General features: G+C 38.0%; 2 protein-coding genes across 3 annotated transcripts; one reads left to right on the plus strand and one right to left on the minus strand.

Moving 5' to 3' along the window:
* The first annotated feature begins 1,729 nt into the window (after positions 1 to 1,729).
* LOC131352965 (uncharacterized) lies at positions 1,730 to 14,938 on the plus strand. Of its 2 annotated transcripts, XM_058389562.1 has the most exons (9): positions 1,730 to 1,886; positions 2,181 to 2,296; positions 3,732 to 3,954; positions 5,303 to 5,447; positions 6,245 to 7,007; positions 7,625 to 7,770; positions 8,005 to 8,224; positions 9,285 to 9,460; positions 11,410 to 14,938. In XM_058389562.1, exons 5-9 carry the CDS (start codon positions 6,977 to 6,979, stop codon positions 11,455 to 11,457), a joined length of 621 nt encoding a protein of 206 aa, XP_058245545.1. In that variant the 5' UTR covers positions 1,730 to 1,886; positions 2,181 to 2,296; positions 3,732 to 3,954; positions 5,303 to 5,447; positions 6,245 to 6,976; the 3' UTR covers positions 11,458 to 14,938. The 2 variants fall into 2 exon arrangements, with proteins under 2 accessions (XP_058245545.1, XP_058245544.1); XM_058389561.1 differs by lacking the exon at positions 5,303 to 5,447.
* A 1,337-nt stretch (positions 14,939 to 16,275) lies between these two features.
* Positions 16,276 to 19,466, minus strand: mc3r (melanocortin 3 receptor). Its single transcript, XM_058389560.1, has one exon. It carries the CDS (start codon positions 19,128 to 19,130, stop codon positions 18,018 to 18,020), a length of 1,113 nt encoding a protein of 370 aa, XP_058245543.1. The 5' UTR covers positions 19,131 to 19,466; the 3' UTR covers positions 16,276 to 18,017.
* Positions 19,467 to 19,896: the final 430 nt, after the last annotated feature.

Below are 19,896 nucleotides of genomic sequence, written 5' to 3' on the forward strand. Positions count from 1 at the left end.
ATTAAAAATCAACATAACCTTATACTTATACACTTTTTTACGCATGCACATACTTACACAATGACCTGCATTTACCAATCATCCTCCCCTAATCAAGCTTGCTGCTGTACCTCCACCGGCTTTCTCATTCTCACGCTGAACTTCTTCCTGTTGATCTTTTACCATCATGGTACTTCCATCTTCTTCCTCATCACCATTCTCACTCTCACCTTCTCCCTGCTAGATTGTCACTATGACCTCATCTTCCTCATCACTATAAGACCCTTCATCCCCACTCTCATCAACAAACAGTGCCACCTGGGCTTTATAGCTTTTTGAAGTGCCATAGAAAATGTGTGGACTCATCTCCTGCATCAAATCATAACATGTACAGATATAGTATATGAATTACATATTCTTGCATTACAAAACCCTATTCATAGCAAATACATTTACATAATTTTAATCTTCCTTACAAATAAAATATAGTTGTGTGCCAAACTAGTATGTCTGGTTATGGTCCTATGCTATCCTATTACAGTACGTTGTTGCCGTAGGGCAACATGCACTTTCTTTGTAATATACTATGACTCATTTGATGATATGTCATGTAAAGGATTTAAAAATACTTCTTTACTTACCAACGAATGTGACTCAGATTTTTTGAAATGATTGAGATGATAGACAAAGAAATGTGAAAAATGCACTTTTCATTAGAGAAAATATGGGACCGTGTGACATGTGCTGAGAGAGGAATCAAAATGGACTCCATGAGTCATGTGACCACTTTTTTTTTTTTTTTTACATTTTCGTTGGTTAGTATTTGAGTTCCCCTCCCCTTAGATAGCGTAATTTTATTTGTCACGTACAAAACCATACACAGTACGACATGCAGTGAAATGCTTTTTTCCGACTGTCCTTTGTTTCTAAAAAAGCAGAATAGAGTAAATTTAAAGTGTGTAGACATGAAAATATAGGGATATAGATAAAATATTTAGAGTAAAATAGGAAAATAAGAAAAACAATAGTAGAAATATAAAAAAAATACGACAGATTATCAAAAATACAATAAGATATCGGATATGCATATGGAAATATACAAATTCTGAGGGTGCTAGGACAATAAGGTGTCCGTGCTAGGACAATAAAGTTGGGATATTTTGCTACATCTTGAGTTTGACCTGTTTGTACCAGAGTATTGTGACTTGGGGAGGCTCCTCCTGCCTTTATTAGGAGGTGGCGTAGTCAACGTATGTCATGGATACTACGTTGGTGTAACCCTGACTTGTTTAAATATTCTCCAGTCTTCCTGGCTGTGGGTAATAAGCAAGCTACAGATGAGTTGCAACAACTTTCCCCGAGGGAAAACCAGGGCAGGTAAATTGCTAGTTCCTCCTGACATGACCAACACAACCAGCAAAACAAAAGTCACACACACAGAGATACAAAGTAATAATATGCTGTAAATAATTAAATAATATTCATTTCTAAATTAAAACACATACATAAATACCTTATGGGTGTACTGCATATCATAATAAATAACATAAATCAATGCAGGAACTAAGGTTACATTAGCTAGAGTTTTTCATAAATCATGAGGCTTTGAACCCAAATATGACCTGTAGCGCCCCCATAACAGCTGTGCACCACTGGTCAATGGTGTAAGATATTTTATTTGTTTTTTAAAAAAACAAACAAACTGGTACTTATAATTTGCTGTGGTTATAAAAACACACTGTAGGCTGTAGGTTGGAATGTTTTGTAACAGCTGTAGCAGACGCCCTTTTTTTTTGTCTGTCTACACGAACTAGGTTGTGCGGAAGCTGCTGGAGTTTTTCTGTAAAACAAAACTGGGGAATTTGCACCAAACTGGGGAATGATGCAACAACTGAGCATTGCTATGCGTGAGTGCATGTTTGCATTTCCAGTTCATTAAAATGATGGGTTGAAGGTGGGGGGATGGGGGGGGGGATAAAAAAGGGGGGGATTTCCTTTTGGATATAGAATGTAAAGAACCAAAAACGGAAGCAAAATAAAAGTAGTTTCGAGACTGCAAAGAAATTGCGCAATTTGTGCTTTTATTATGCGTGCGCTATGATGGAATTAAAACATATAATGATTTTATTATGTGAATTAACTTACGTTACGTTTTTTGTTATTATTATTATTATTAATTATTTTTTTATTTTTATTTTCAGTGATTAATCTGCTCCAACTGTCTGTATCTGTACGGAATGGTCACAGCTTCATAACAATCCCATGCCAAGCAAAACGGGAATCAGACGTTCAGTACAGGAGAATCAGCTGGTACAAGGTAATAAACATGTCAGTAGTTTGTCAGGTTTCCGTTCAAATCATAACAAAAACAAACACCACCCTGATAAAAACCAGGAAGTGATCACTTAAGTAGGGTAAGACGATACAATGTTTTTCTACGTGCGCTACAAACAATACATATGTTTTTTTCTACGTGCGCTACAGAGAATTGGTGAGAGGTATAGTTTATTAAGATAAGAGATCATCTAAATGCATGCATTAAATACCCGTACGATAGACTCGCTCCGGTGTTATGTGTGAAGCTGCCTGTATTTATTATAGTCCTCTTACTCAATAGCGTCACCGTGTGGTGTCTCGAACCATCGCTCGTCTACGGAGGAGGAGGGATTTTTTGCTTAACCACAGGCTTGCATTCAGAAGAAAACAACAACAAAAAAAGTCATGAACTGAATCATGATTTCCGTCCAATTCGCCGACTATCCGTCATAAATAATACACGAAATCTGAATGAATATGTCCCAGATCGTAGTCTGTTTATCCCGGTAGCTTTTCCAAAGGTCTATTCGGTTACATGACGTCTTAGTATTACTTGCGCACTTAAAAGTATGCACTTCACACATATTTTAAGTGCATAGTATGTTTTTGTTAGTCAATCAAATTAATCTCGCTAATTAATGTAAAAAATACATATAAAATATACACCGATCAGGCATAACATTATGAGCACTGAGAGGTGAAGTGAATAACACTGATTATCTCCTCATCATGGCACCTTTTAGTGGGTGGGATATATTAGGCAGCAAGCAACATTTTGTCCTGAAAGTTGATGTGTTAGAAGCAGAAAAAAAATGGGTAAGAGTAAGGATTTGAGCGAGTTTGATGAAGGGCCAAATTGTGATGGCTAGACCACTGGATCAGAGCATTTCCAAAACTGCAGCTCTTGTGGGGTGTTCCCGGTCTGCAGTGGAGAGTATCTATCAAAAGTGGTCCAAGGAAGGAACAGTGGTGAACCGGCGACAGGGTCATGGGTGGTCAAGGCTCAGTGATAAAGGTGGGGAGCGAAAGCTGGTGCATGTGATCTGATCCAACAGACGAGCTACTGTTGCTCAGATTGCTGAAGAAGTTAATGCTGGTTCTGATAGAAAGGTGTCAGAATACACAGTGAGTGATGGGTCAGGGCTGTTTTGGCAGCAAAAGGGGAGACCAACACAATATTAGACAGGTGGTCATAATGTTATGGCTGGTATAAAGAGATTTGAGAAAAAGTTTAATTGTTTATGTAAATATAATCTGTTAACACAAAATTGAACTGCATAGTTACATATAATTCAAATGTATACAAATACTGTATTCCTGTAGTACTCAGATTTTTAGCTTTATACACATTACAAACCCAAAAGCTTACAAACCTTACCCTCCTTTATTTTTGCAATTTTGTTTGTTTGTTTTGTTTGTTTGTCTGTCTTTCACAGGTGGAAGTGGGGTCTGAAGTATTAACTGGCCTTGTAACAAAAAACCTGCATACACATGAAACGGTCCTGTATAAATTTGCTAACCAGTCCTATACAGTAAAGGATGATTACTCTTTGTTGCTCCTGGAAGCTGAGAAGAGAGACTGTGGCCATTACCGCTGCACCCTGTGGCCTCCTCTGGGTCATTACATTCAGAATGGTGACTACGAGTACTATCCACTAGGTAGTTTTTACTTATCCTCATTGTCAAATTTCACCAGATTATTATTATTATTATGTTTTGAATGTTCACTACTAAAACTGATCATATCTGTTCCAAACATGTACTTCTTAACTTAAGATAAGCATAGGTCAAAATCTAGGTGATATATTATTTTATGCTGAAGGAACACATGTGAAAACACATTTCAACTTCTGATCACATTTCAAGTAAATTATGCATCCTGTTAAATGTGGTGCTTCCAGTGGTTAGACTTTTTATCAGCATAGTAGATGTTTTTCTTTGTCTGCTCGGAGGTAAAGTGCACTTTCCTGGAACTTGCTTTCTTGCTGAACAAAAGTACAAAACCACATCAACAACCAGTTCTGCAGACTAAAGCATTAATACGTATCGAAGTGTAAAGGAATGAGTTCATATGACTCAGCCAAGACTGCTGCGAGGTGACAGATCTGTCAAGTCACAGAATCTTATGCTTTTCAATTAGCATCATTCCAATTTCATATCTTTTTAGTAATCATGACAACTACAGTCTCAGATTACAGTTGTACTCATTTAGGACAATAACTGTTATAGAAAAACACTTCCTACTTTTAGGATTAAAGAAGCATACAATGTTGCCATAATTCCCTGAACATGTTCTAACATTAGAATGAACCTAAACAGGGCTTAATATTTTTGTGAAAACAAAATGTTTTCTTTACTTGTTACACAACTGTATAACACAATATTTGCTTACCGGCTAGCATCAACAAGCATGTAAGGTGTTATATTGATGCTTTGTAAGTTGTAAAGATAGATACACAGGGATTCAGAGTTTAGTCAGACAACCATAAGTACTTATTTCAGCACTACTCAATATGCAGTTACACAGCTATACTGAAATGTATGTTTTTGTTTAGATACATATACGGTGGGTAAAATAAGTATTGAATGTGTCACCATTTGTCTCAGTAAATATATTTCTAAAGGTGCTGCTGACATTAAATTTTCACCAGATGTTGGTAACAGCCCATGCAATCCACACTTGCAAAGAAATCAAACCATAGATATCCATAAATGAAATTGTATGTAAAAATGTGAAATGACACAAGGAAAAAGTATTGAACACATGAAGAATGGGAGGTGCAAAAAGGTATGGAAAGCCAGGACACCAGCTAAAGTCAATCAGTAATTAGAAAGCAATCCTGCCCCTTGTCAGTGCAAATTAATATCAGCTCAAAAAGATGTCTCATAACCAAGGTGTCACACAAGAAACATCTCATGATGAGTTAAAGCAAATAAGAGCTCTCTCAAGATCTTCGCAACCTTATTGTTGCAAAACATACTGATGGAAACTCTCAATTGGTTTCAGAGAAAGAAAATAAAGCTGCTAGAATGGCCCAGCCAATTGCCTGACTTGAATCCAATTGAACCGAAGATCAGAGTTCATAGAAGAGGCCCATGGAACCTTCAAGATTTAAAGACTGTTTGTGTGGAAGAATGTGCCAAAATCACACGTGAGAAATGCATGCAACTAGTTTCTCCATATTTTTACTCCAATTGTCTCTGATAATTGCTCTGACCATAATGGATGATGGTAGGATGCGCTCCACAACCGGTTCCTCCTCGCCTGGGATGAACTGCCAGGATAGGGCGTCTGGTTTGCCATTCTTGGAACCCAGGCAATAGGACAGGGTGAAGATAAAACGCCCAAAAAAGGTGGCCCAGCTGGCTTGTCTTGGGTTACTCCAAGAGTCTTTAATAAGAATACTCAGGCAGAAAAGTCGCATGAGTGCAAAAACATCCACCCGTATGAAACCAGGTCACAGGTTGTAGCACAAGGAGAGCAAGAAAATATCCTTAGTCCAGGGTGAAAGGCTGCACAGAAAACAACAAGCAGAAATGTCCAGGGCAGACAAATCGAAGGGGTAATCCAAAAAACAGGGTGAGAAAACAGTCTAAAATCCAAACGAACGGCAAACCACAACAAGCAGACAGACGTAAAACCGAAAAACAGGCAAGGTCAAAACGGGCAGAGAAAAATACACAGTAAAAAGGCAGGATGTCTCATGAGACACAAGGCAAGGAGACCATCTGGTGAGGAAGGTTTTGCTGGCCGCCTGGTTATATAGTGCCGGAGTGCACAAAATGGTAGCGGAAAGCAAAAGTGCTCCATTTGCCGACTTGGAAGTGAGCGCCACTATGGGGCTAATATGGACACACATGCTGACATCATTTGAATCTCATTTGAATTCAGTATGCAAGTTTTGATTGATTTGATTTGAGTTTGATTATGGATTTGTTTGTTTTTTAGACTTAGATTGCTCCAGACCTCATCAGCAAACTAAGACCATCCCAGATGAGAAGACCAAGACCCAGAGTTTGTTTAATGTTCCTGTAATTCTTGCAGTCTCAGTTTTGCTTGCTGTTGGTAATATTGGGATTGTTTACATCAGCTGTAAAAAGATAATGCAGAATAAAAAGGCAAAGCAGGATATGGAATATATGTAATAGTGTGATAAAGAAACTTTTAACTTTAAAGAAAGTTTTAAAGTTTTAACTTTAAAGAAACTTTAAAGAAAGGTTTAATTCTTCTTATTTGTTTTTATTCACCTATCAACCATGTAGATTTGAAGTCCTTATATATGCCTTCTATTGTGTGTTATTTATGTCTATAAAATTGATTAAATTAATTTTTATGATTCATTATTATTATCATCTGAACATTTTCTGTAATTAAAGTGCTATTGCAGTGTAACAGCTTTCAAGTTTGATGCATAAGACCGAAACCACTGTGATGGAAAACAAGATCTAGCTGTTTACATGTTTTTGCTCTTTTTCTTTCCACTATACTGTTAATTTCTTTAAAAAAAAAAATTTAGCTATTTCCATTTCTTATACAAAAACACCCACATTGCTCCGAAGTACTTAAAACATCAAAGTGCTGTAGAGTTTCCTCTCTACCTCATACGCAAATGCAGATGCTCACTTCCTCACATGATGTATGATCTGAATATGACGAACTAGAACGAACGTTTGGTGGGATATGAAGAATTGCACACTTTGTAGACTAATGGGTAAGCAAATATTCTCATTTTTATTCTCATTTTATATTTAGAGTTTAACGATACACAAATGTTTGGTGATCTTATGTAATCATAGTTGCATATGCTTACGTGAAACATGTGGAGAAGTGAAAGTGACTCTCTGTTAGGATTTGATGTTTTTATTCTGTAATTGTTTACAGACATTTAACATTCACAGTGTTTTTAGAAATCCATCACGTTTTTTTTAAGGTTAAGAGAAAACAAAGTAATACAATAGAAAACAATAATACAATAATTCACAGACAAATGATACAAATCGTTACCAAGGACCCGTGAAATAGAACGTATGGATGAGATTCTTTAATATTAGTGTAGGGGATTGTGTCAGTTGTTACCAGCTTCATTTCTCAGAACTGGGTGATCTACATGGCCTAGATATAAGTATCAGTAAAACAGAGTTATGGACAACAGTGTCCTACTTTTACTGTTATGAAAAAATGCATATATTTTGCTTGTGATATATTAAAAGTCTATTGCATAAGGTTTTTTTTTTCATTTTGCTTATGGCTTTTTATGTATATAGTTTTTATTTTAGCTGTAGATAAGTAAATAGTGGTGAACAATAAGGGAGTTTTGTGTTTCTACAGCCTTGGGCCTAGCCTTATGTACAGCTATGTGTTACAACAGTGATGAAACAAGCATCACAATCCATTCAGAGTACAACACGGATGCCATCCTGCCCTGTACTGCACTGTCTTACAGTAAACATTACACGTCCATCACCTGGTACAAGGTACAATGCAATTTTATTAGCTACAAAGAATAAACCTTTCAAACCTCATTTCCCTTTTTATCAGGTTATTTTAATATAGAGTAAGTGCATGTACTATATGTAGTGTAAGTGTATGTAGGTATATATAGTATCTATGAATATTCATGTATCAACGGGAAATGTGTGTGTGCTTCAAATAAACCTTTTTTATACAACATTTTTATACCATATTCTTTTTTCTTTCTTGTTCTTAAGCAATTACCAAACGAAGAAGGCATTATAAGAAATTCAAGGCGGCAAAACACAACTCAGCTATATAAGAAGTATGAGAATCGTAGTGATGTGATCCTCACAGAAGAAGGTTCTCTTGTTCTGATGAAGGTTAACTTTTCACAAGCAGGGAGATACAAGTGCTACCTGGCTGGAAAGGTTGGACACAGAAATAATGATTCATATGTCATGCTGAATGTGACAGGTAAATTATGGATGTGAATGGTTTTTGGAAATGTATGTTTCACTACGGAAATTTTTAGCTGTGAGTGGTCTGCCAACAGAGGGGTTTTCTGCAGAATTAATGTAGCATTACTGTTTACCATATAGCAATAGCAAAGTTGTCACCTCATGACTCAGTGTTGGTAGTAGATGAAAAGTCCATATTGTGTCTCTGTCGTGCCAATTCGCAACAACCCACTAACCTAGGTGGTTAGCATAAAACCACTCTTCAGGATTGAACTTTAGTGCTAATGCCATGGCATGCAAATGTTTCTGACACTATTTACCCAGAATCCTGTGATTCAAATGAGCATACACTTGCAAAACTGTTGTATTGCAGAAGCCCAAAGGGGCTCTAACACCGTGGGTGCAATATTTAACAAAAGAGATAGGTACATCACTCTGTTGAAGTGGAAAGAAATTGTGGAAATGCATGTTTCAGATTTATCAGATATGTTATAGTCATTCTCACTGCCAACTCTTTATTCCACCTTTGTATATACAGTTCCTCTTTCCATTCCAGAGTAGCTGAGGATTCATGCTAGTTATTTTCCCCAACACAGCAGCTTACCTTTTTTTTACTCCCTGTTCTGACCCACCATTAGAGAAAGGATAATAAATGCTTAGCAGTATTGACATAGCCTCCGAGTTTTGCTCATCACTATTATGCTGCTGTTAGGGGAAGTCTCTGTTCCCAGCCAATTTGGGCATAGATTATTGTTCATCACCCTACTCCACTGGAGGCTTGGCAAACAAACTGCTCACCATCCTGACCCAGAATACAAAAGGTTGTGAAGGTCACAACCAGTTATGAACTTATGAATCTTAAAAGTATAATATTAGTTTGTCTTACAGTTCATTGGTTCTGTCAGGTCACTGAAAATCAGATCACTGACATTTCTGCAGTTCTCTTCCTACCCTGTCCCCCAGCAAGACCTCTCATTTAAAACCTCTCATTTATCAGAATTTGTTTTGTTTATTTTGTGCCAGAATGTTGTAGCATTGTGTCTCTATAGCTTAGCTATTTTTTTCTGTCAATGTAGAGAGTGTTACTGAAACAACAGCAACAACAACAACAACAACAACCGTAGATGTCACCAACGGGGTCACCAACTCGTCAGAAGTGGTTTTGCTGGTGGACGTGACCGCCTTGTCCGTTCTGGCTGGATTCTTCAGTCTAAGTCTGAGCAAAGTTATACTCTGTTTTGCATGTGTGTGGGTAAGTGTTTTGTATTAATCTGTTTTAACAATGATGATAAGTCAAGTCAGATTTTCATTCATGGTGCTATAAGGACAACATGAAGCATTAACGAAGATGATAAGTAATGCCGTGAAGGTGCAAAATCAATAAAATAACAGATACAGAGAATAGAATATTAACACAGATTCTACAACATATAACATACAATACAGTAAACATACTATATAAACTAAGCATCTCATGAAACCAGCTCTCTGATGACATTCCTGAGCAACAAAATGAGAATGTAATGTTGTGCATAGATAAAGAAGACCCTTCAGTGTTTGAAAAAAGAAAAAGAGAGATGTATGTCCCAACCTAGCAGTAGCCTAGCATCCTAATGTTACTTGGTTATAATCTATCTGAAGAATCATAGATTTTATTTAAAAACCAGAATTAGCTAAAATTAGCTAAAATGTTATCCATTTATTATTATGGATTACCACTAATAGACAGCAAGTGCTTCTTTAGCTAAAAAATTCTTTCAAACTGTTTAAACTCATTTGTTAGCTGAAAACACTTAGCTAATTAAGCATACATGTTTAACATACAGGCACTATTGTTAACTAGCTAGTTTCTTGATGTTGATTTTAGGCCACTTTCATATGTTTGGCGAGAAAAAAACAACAGCTAACTATTGAGCAAACTTTAGAAAAAAAACATTTTACTGAAGTGTCCCACTAACATTTTAATGTCCCACATTTCTTTCAACCTGGAGGCACAGCTGACATTAGAAAAGCATGTCTAATTAAACGCAATAGAATTTTTGTTTATATAGGTTCAAATTCTACAGTTGTAAATATAACAAAGATTATTTAGCTACATCCACAATGTGCTTCAAGTTACCACACTGTGAACGTGTCTGGAACTGTCTGACCACTGCAACCAGTCATAGAATGATAATTACATGTGAATTATTTTGTTGATTATTATTATGTTGATTGTGATGAGCACTAAAGCTAATAATAAAATGAAGTATCTTAGTTTTTATATTATAAATTTGGCAGTTGCTTTGGGGTATAAGTCCCAAATCTATCTGAATTGAACCACAACCACAAAGTTTGTATTGTTTCATTGTATGGCCAATCAATCATAATCATTAATGAGAACATGGCAGAAATTAAGCAATTAATCAAAATACCCTATTTGTATAATTCAGTGAAAGAAGTACAGCCATTTGGGAAATAATAACAGAAATTTAATTAAAATAAATAAATAATTCATTAAATAAATAAATAAATAAATAAATGTTTAAAATAATCTTAAAATATTTTTGAAAATAAACTGTATATACATCATTATGATGTAGTTAATAATAAATTGAAGCTCTGAAGTATGGAGAAAATCACTTCATCAGAGTAATTTTTTTTTTTTGACTGGCCTTGAGTTACAGTTTCTTCTGTGGAAATTACATTCCCCAGTGGTGTCATTTCACACCACCAATAACACCTTCAAAGTTGACCTTAATGTATTTGTATTTTCCATCTTAAGTGACACACACACACACTCACAAAAAAAAAAAACGTTCTGCAGAAACATATTCACCTGTTTCTTGAGAAGCATCGCAGAGAAGGAAGTTAAAGCTATGATGACTAAGATCTGGAAAAAAAAGTTAACCCTTTCACACCCACTCTAGAAAATAAACTGTTCCAGTATAAGTGGAGATCGAATATTACAATGAAATGTTATTGTTTGGTTTTTAGGATATTCTTTTAGGAAAGAAGATTTTTCTTTAATTAAAGAAAAGTGGTGTTTGAGCTAAATTAATCGTCCATGACAACATGATTTTAATAATCTCTGTAAATGAAGACAAGCACATAATTTGCTTTGTTGAACTGATGAATGGAGTGGGGCACAGTTGTGTCCAACTTTAGATCAAACTCAGATTGTTCACATTATTGATACACTGCTGATCTCTCTGTTAACAGGGCATGGCAACATATAAGACACACCAAAGAAGAAAATTATGGAGCTAAGCAAGTGAGAGCAACGAATTCCTTGGCCAGAGCGAAATGTATTAATGGTTTCTTTTAAATAGAAGACAGGAAATGGAATATGGACTGAAAAATGTTCCAGTGATAAAAAGAAACCAAAGTCGAGCTCAGATGGACCAATATCAAAGTCAGGTCAGGCTGAATAAATACTAGACATGCACTATCATCTGTAGTTTGTTTGTTTGCTGAGGAAATTATGTATAAGATGTATAGTTAGGTACTAACTGTATTCTTGTAAGACTTAAGGATATTATAGCCTATGGTGCAGGGTTCCCAAACCTTTTTTGTACCATGGTCAGGTTTAATACCGAACAATTTTGCAGCGGCCCGGTGGGTAGGGATGTGTGGGTTTGTGATTGATAGGGGAGAGCTCTAGAGACATTTGTTTTTGGGTCATTTTAGCGTGGGTTAGATTGCGGACTTGTCAGAGGAAGTCAGACAGGAGTCTTCTTGGACAATGATGTTTGCAGATGACATTGTGATCTGTAGTGAGAGCAGGGAGCAGGTGGAGGAAAACCTGGAGAGGTGGAGGTTTGCGCTGGAGAGAAGAGGAAAGAAAATCAGTCATAGTAAGACTGAGTACATGTGTGTGAATGAAAGGGAGGGAAGTGGAACAGGGTGAAGTGATGAAGAAGGTACAGGAGTTTTACATAGGGTCAACAGTCCAGAGTAATGGAGAGTGTGGGAAAGAGGTAAAGAAGCGAGTGCAGGCAGGTTGGAATGGGTGAAGAAAGGTGTCGGGAGTTCTGTGTGAAAAATATCAGCGAGAATCAAGGGGAAGGTGTACAAGACAGTGTTGAGACCGGCCATGCTGTATGGTTTAGAGGCAGTGTCACTGAGGAAGAGACAGGAGTCAGAGCTGGAGGTAGCAGAGCTCAAGATGTTGAGGTTCTTTGGTAGTAACAAGGTTGTACGGGATTAGGAACGAGTACATCAGAGGGACAACTCATGTTAGACACTTGAGGGACAAGGTTAGGGAGGCCAGATTAAGATGGTTTGGATGAGGAGGGAGAGTGAGTATATTGGAAGGCCACAGAGGAGGTATATGGATGTAATAGATGAGGATATGAAGCTAGTGGGTGCAAGTGTTGAGGATGAAGAAGATAGGGATAGGTGGAGAGAGATGATTTGCTGTGGCCACCCCTGAAGAGAAAAGCCGAAAGAAGAAGAAGAGCTTGCAGACTTATGACAAGTTCACACTGTGCGATTTTCAAAGTGGTCGGATCACTGTTGTTTTCACACTGCACAACTATCTGGGGGAGCATTCAGTCACTGCTGTGTTCACACTGCACAATGGATCAGCGACAGGAGGTTAAACACTGCATGACTTCATAATAGGAAGAATCGACAACAACCCTGTCTGGTTCACACACTGCATTTCACAACCGAACCTACTTGAGAAATAATAAAGAAATAACGCTAGATAACCCGTGAGATCAGAGTTCATATATATATATATATATATATATATATATATATATATATATATATATATATATATATATATTAAGGTGTCCCCAGGTCTATTTTAATGTCATTAAGGTGCACCCAGGTCTATTTTGGTGCCCTTAAGGTGTCTCCAGGTCTGTTTCTGGGTGCTCAAGATGTCCCCAGGTCTATTTTGGTGTCCTTAAGGTGTTTATTGTTTCTTTGCAGCCCGGTACCAAATGATCCACAGCCCAGTACTGGTCTGTGGCCCGGTGGTTGGGGACCCCTGCTATTGTGCATGTAGGCTGTAATGTAACGTAACCTAATAATTGTATAACAATAGAATTTTACTTTTTCAAGTTTTCAAGTGTGTGTGCGTGTGTGTGTGTGTGTGTGTGTGTGTATTTCAAGTGAAAATGTTGTTTTTATGTCTAGATATGCAGCTACTTATTTATGCAATAAAGAAATTTGTATCATCATAAGTAAAAGTTAATAAATCATCTGATTTTGTAATGAAAAAAAAAAAACCTCACTGGATGTGAATTATTTTATTAAACTAAAAAAAAGTGTACTAGCTGTATCCACTAGCAACTGTCTTTATGTTCCAGTTTGCCTCCACGTTCAGTAGCTCTCAACACATTCTATTAATCTATCTGCTTGACAGAGTTACAGAACTGCTTGGGGGTTAAGTTCCTGTTTTGAAGTTTTGAGTTTTCAGCCAAATGCCAATACATTGGCATAAGTTTCGTTATAAATTAGCTGGGCTGATGTTGATGGTTATCAAACTGCAAAATGTTCCAGACAGACCAAAGAACAAAGAAGACGCTCAAAATCCCTACCCTGCTTAGTCACAGCAATGGTTACATTACAAAAAAAGAAAAGAAAAATAAAGGAAATATGCATAATGGTGTAATGGCTAGTTCCAACTTGTGCATTTATTTCATACACCAAGGTAGGTGCAGTTCAGTTCAGATAGATGAGGTGGAATGGGTAATATTAAGTGCGGGTATACAAGACAGTTCAACCTTTTAGAGTGAAAATACAAAAATAATGCTCATATAACACAGATATTCTGTGTGTGTGCGTGTGTGTATGTGTATATATACTGCCCTGACCCATCGAGGCATGGACTTCACAAGACCTCTGAGCTGTGGTAACTGGAACAGAGTCTTCAAGTCCTTTAAGTTGTGAGGGAGGCCTCCTTTACTCAGACTCCTTTAGCAAGCACATACCAGACATGCTTGATTGAATTGAGATTTGGGGAATTTTTTAAACCAAGTCAACCACTTAAACTTTTTGTCATGTTCCTCAAACCATTGCTGAACAATGTTTCTAGTGTGACATGGCGCATTATCCTGCTCAAAGAAGCTGTTAGTTAAATACTGTTACCCTGAAAGGGAGTACTTGATCTGCAGCAGTGTTTAGCTATGTGGTTTAGCTATGTCAAATTAACATCCACATGAATGCCAGAAGGTTCCCAGCAGAACATCACTCAGAGCATCACACTGCCCCTGCTGGCTTGCCTTCGTCCCTAAGTGCATCATGGTACAATCTCTTCCCCAGGTGAGTGATGCACACGCACCCGTGTTATAAAAGAAAACAGACCAGACCACCTTCCTTCATTGCTCCATGGTCTAATTCCTCATTGTAGGTGCTTTCAGTGGTGGATGGGGTCAGCATGGGCACTCTGACTAGTCTGCGCCTGCACAGCCCCATATGCAGCAAACACATTTCTGTCCTAGCCAGCATGCAAGCATCTGCAATTTGTGCTACAGTAGCTCTTCTGTAGGATCAAATCAGACAGGCTAACTCCCAACAGCGTTCAGTAGGCCTTGGGCACATGTAGCCCTGTTGCCGGTTCACCAGTTGCCCTTTCTTGGGCATATGGAATAAATAATTTCTTCCTTCCCCTTGAAGCCATGATGAGAAATTTCTTCTTGTTTGGCGCATATTGCATGGAAATAGATGATGTCTGTGTTTTTATCTGCTCAAGAGAATTTATTATGAGGGACGGATAAACTTATGTCGTGACTATTAAATGCTATTTATGTTATAAATACATAATTTATATCAATTTAAACTAACAGCTCTGACATTAATTTCATGACTAATAAAAATATTATAGTAAATGTCAAATGATCAGCTGGTTTATAGTAACTGGATTATGTCTTCATTTTAATGTATTATTGTTTCTATAGTAACAGCTCACTCACGGGTATTTGTAAGGCAGATGCTCCATATAATATGAGATGAATACACAGATTTAAAAAAAAAAAAAAGTTATTTAACAAAGACCTGTAGTCATTGACATGGTATAGTTTTCTGTAAAAAGCTGTTTATTTGAAGGAGATTGTTATTTATGAAAAGAATCTTGAGATTGAGTGCTTTGTAATGCACTGTAAAAAATGTAAGTGATAACAGAAAATAACTCAATTCATCAATATTCCACAAGATTAATATAATCATTGAATGTTGAAAAATTGCTGTGTTATTAGAAGACACTTCAAGATGTACTGTTATAGGAAAATAATCAGCTTTATTTGCGTTCAACAGCACACACTGACACGTTTTATTCCTTAAGGTTTAAAACATGGATATTTTCTCATTCATCACCCCCATTGTATCAAAAGATGTCTAACTGCTAATGTCATTACAGACAAAAGCACACTCAGTTTCTTCCTTATATTCACATATAATGCTTTCTATGCTTACAAATGCTTTCTAAAAAGAAGCAGCAAAGAAATGAAGAATGGACCGGCCACACAGTTTATTAAGCCAGAACGAGCTGAATTGGTTTCTTTGCGTCATTTTGGTCACCTTAATGACACCAAATTAGACCTAAGGACACAGTGAGCACCCAAAACTGACATGGAGACATCTTTCGAACACCAAAACAGACCTGGGGACACCTTGTGCACAAAAAATCAGACATGGGGATACATTAATGACACCAAAATAGACTAGGGACATACCTTGAGCACACAGAAACAGACCTGGAGACACCTTAAGGACACCAAAATAGACCTGGGGACACCTTGAGCACACAGAAACAGACCTGGAGACACCTTAAGGGCACCAAAACAGACCTGAGGACATCTTGAGCACACAGAAACAGACCTGGAGACACCTTAATGACACCAAAATAGACCTGGGGACATCTTGAGCACACAGAAACAGACCTGGAGACACCTTAATGACACCAAAATAGACCTGGGGACATCTTGAGCACACAGAAACAGACATGGGGACACCTTAATGACACCAAAATAGACCTGGGGACATCTTGAGCACACAGAAGCAGATCTAGAGACACCTTAAGGACACCAAAATAGACCTGGGTGCACCTTAATGACATTAAAATAGACCTGGGGACACCTTAAACACACCAAAATAGACCTGGGGACACCTTGAGTATGCAGAAACAGACATGGGGACACCTTAAACACACCAAAATAGACCTGGGGACACTTTGAGCACCTAGAAAAAGTCACGAACAGACCACAAAGAGCTGGCCTTACTAAAATTGAAAAATCTATTTCAGTGACATAAGTCACCCGCAGAATTGAACTTCAAAACAACATCCGCTAAGTCAGTGCTGAGTTAAAATTATTTTTAATGAAAGGTGCTTAAGGGCAATTTGGAACTTACGTGTAGGGTTCAGGTCATTTGGGATGAAATGGACTAAACAGCGTCAGCGCCATGCTCATATTAACAGATAGATTCTATTTTTGTGCTTATAGAGAACAAACTGTTCTTTGGCTTTCAGGGAGACATACTGTGGGGTACTGTGAATGTTAATGCAGAAAACGCATATGCTGAACACTGAAACATCTGGAAACGGAGGACCTATCAATCAAATGCACAAGCTTTATTTCCATATTCCACATTATAAACACTACAGCACAGATAAATACACCACATCAACAAGGAATTAATTCAAAATCAAATAAATAAAAATGAAACATATACATCTTGCTGAAATTTTGCCCTTATGATGTCACATTTATATCACTGATAAGCTGTTATGGTTTTGTAACATGTAAATTAATACATGAGGCTTTTTTTTTTTTACTTGTCTTTTGTCTTCAAGAGGTTAACAGCATATGCAAATTGACTCATTAAGCTTTTCTCTGCTGTGCGACATTTTGTTAATCAATGTGAGTGCAAATGTCACATCCATGATACTGGAATTGCCCTGTAATAACACTAAAAGGTATTTACAAGGTCTGTGTCATTGTGAATTGACAATAATGATGCGCGTGAACCTGTGAATGAATTAACTGGAAGTACAGTCTGTACAGCTGAAAGACCAAACACAGTTCAACAGAAAAACAGGTGATCAAAATGGATTAGTTGGAGGTAAAAGGCACACGTGTCTTTTAACCACCACCACCCCCCCCCCTCCACACACACACACACACACACACACACACACACACATATACAGAGTAAAGCAGCTATTCACTCAGGAATAACAATGCCTTTAAAAATACAGCTATGTTACAGAAACATTTTGATATAATTCATTGTATTAAATATCAAGGACGTTCAGAAAAATATATTTTGCATTAGTATTCAGTAGAAATAGAATATTACTACTGACACTCACAGTGATTTCTGAACTGGGAAATAACAGCTCAGGTTAAACACACTCCCAGATTGTGATTATTATTATTATTATTTTAAAGTTAATATTAGTAAGTTAAAGTTAACATATTTTGTAAATCACAATGTTGAAAAAAAAAAAAAATCATAGCTTTCATATCATATAATTCCATGTCATATAATTATTTGAAATCATCCTGAATTCCCCAAACACCCAAATATACATAACTACAAAGCTACAAATCTGTTCATTGCATCCACTTTTATCAAATCCAATTCCAACATATAACCATGCTAATGTTTTCTACAAAAGCCAACTCAGGACCTAAATTTTACACACACACACACACACACACACACACGCACACACACACACACACACGCACACCATAATTAGTATAATTAGTTTCATCCTTGATACTTCAAGTGCTTATTCCCCTCTCTTTTCTTCATCTTTTCAGCATCACCCACCACCACTCCCTCTCTCCTTTCTGTCTTTCCTTTCCCTCTCACTCTGTCTCACTCTCCTTCTCCCGTTCCTGTGCTCTCTCCCTCGGTCTCCCTGTGTTCATCTCTCGTTCTCGTTCGCAGGCTGGAGCTGGGCACCCTGCACCAAAGCAGCAGAGGATTTCTCTAAAGGTCTTTCTCATCTCCAGGCTACGGAAAGCGTAGATGATGGGGTCGATGACTGAGTTACACATGATGAGCACCAGGTAGGTGGTGAAGTGTGACATGTAACACAGGCAGAGTGGGTGGCGTGGGCATGCCACTAGGAGAATGAGGTGGAGGAAGAAAGGAGCCCAACAGCACACAAACACCCCCAAGAGGATGGTGATAGTCACTGCTCCCTTCAAGCAGCTGCATTGCCGTGGCGCCGGGTCACCAGCAGCAACCACCGCAGCTGGTAATGCGGCGATGCGCTGGACATGGAGTCGGGCAAGCAAAAACATGTGGACGTAGAGTGTTGCCATCAGTGCCAGCATTGTAAAGAACATTGTAATTAGACAAATAATGACCATCTTGCTTTCGGAGTATACGATGAAGACAATGCCGCAGATGATGCAGGTGAGCCATATGGTACCGATGGCACTTAATGCACGGCGTGCAGTTACAATGCTGTGATACCGTAACGCGTAGAATATGGTGACATAACGGTCAACAGCAATGGCCAGGAGGTTACATATGGATGCAACTAGAGAGATACAAATCATGGAATCGAAAATATTATCCATCAAACGCACAAAATAGTCACTGAGCTTGAGCAGATTGCTTCTGAGAACGGCGATCACAATCGTCTCCAATGAATTGGAGACGCTCACGAGCATGTCCGCCGCTGCCAGGCTGCAGAGGAAGAAGTACATGGGCGAATGGAGATTCTTGTTTTTCACCACTGCAGAAATAACCAAGATGTTCTCCAGAAGGCTGATGATCCCAAGTGCAAGGAAAACTTCAGCCTGGATCTGAACCTGCTGGCACAGCGCCCCTGATGGACCTGACGGAGGAGGAGAGACACTGCCGTTTGAGAGCCACAGCAACGTGCTCCCATTCTCGTGCTCTGCTTCTTCTGTGAGGTTGATCATTGAGCTGTCCTGCAGAAGCATGTGATGGTAAGATCCGTTCATAAGTCTCCACAGGACAATGTAGAAAATGAAAAAGACTGGGGTAGTGAAAGAGAGGGTAAAATGATTACAAAGAGATGTGGAGTAAAGCAGAGAAGATGAGCTGGTGGAGACAAAAAGCTATAGGTTGAACTCAGATGACAGAATAGAATAATAAGAATAAAAAAAGAATATAATGTATGAAGTAAATGTGAATGAATGAGATCAGATAATGGTGCATAGGTTAGTTATAAGTCCTCTCGTGCTGTTGTCTCACAGCGGTGCTCAGAGCAAACTGACTCACTGCCTGATTCTGCAACTCGCACTGCCTCCACCTGATGTTCTCTCTCTCTAGCTACGTGTGCATGATCGTGCCTGTGCATGTGTGTGCTTGAATCTGTGTACACACTTTTCCAAAGAAAAGCAAAGTACCTGTCCTTGATTTTCTGTGTGTGTGTGTGTGTGTGTTTCAGATAAAATGAAAAAGATAGAAAGGTAGTGAAATATAAGTCAAATTATGCTGGGCACAAGAATCTTCATCTCATTGAAAGAGGTAAAGACATTTTCAGCACTGTATGATAGGAGATTATAAGCCAACACACACACACACACACACACAAAACTGAAACCTTAACCAGCTCTGCTGCAAATGTACCATCAAAGAAAACCTGGCCCCTTAAAAGTGTCTATTTAAAAGTGTTTTGATCTGAAGCACCTTTTCACCTATAAGCATACATACAAGCAAACATACACACATACATAGAACCACCAACCATTTTAATACAAACAC

Source organism: Hemibagrus wyckioides, linkage group LG05, assembly GCF_019097595.1.
Source record: "Hemibagrus wyckioides isolate EC202008001 linkage group LG05, SWU_Hwy_1.0, whole genome shotgun sequence".
In the NCBI taxonomy this organism is placed as follows: domain Eukaryota; kingdom Metazoa; phylum Chordata; class Actinopteri; order Siluriformes; family Bagridae; genus Hemibagrus; species Hemibagrus wyckioides.

Excerpts from the sequence above, each read along its gene's own strand:
- LOC131352965 (XM_058389562.1), top strand. The coding sequence starts at position 6,977 with ATGAAGAATTGCACACTTTGTAGACTAATGG. Across the intron at positions 7,008-7,624 it reads CACACTTTGTAGACTAATGG|CCTTGGGCCTAGCCTTATGT; the intron begins GTAAGCAAATAT and ends GTGTTTCTACAG. Across the intron at positions 7,771-8,004 it reads CGTCCATCACCTGGTACAAG|CAATTACCAAACGAAGAAGG; the intron begins GTACAATGCAAT and ends CTTGTTCTTAAG.
- mc3r (XM_058389560.1), bottom strand. The coding sequence starts at position 19,130 with ATGAACGGATCTTACCATCACATGCTTCTGCAGGACAGCTCAATGATC.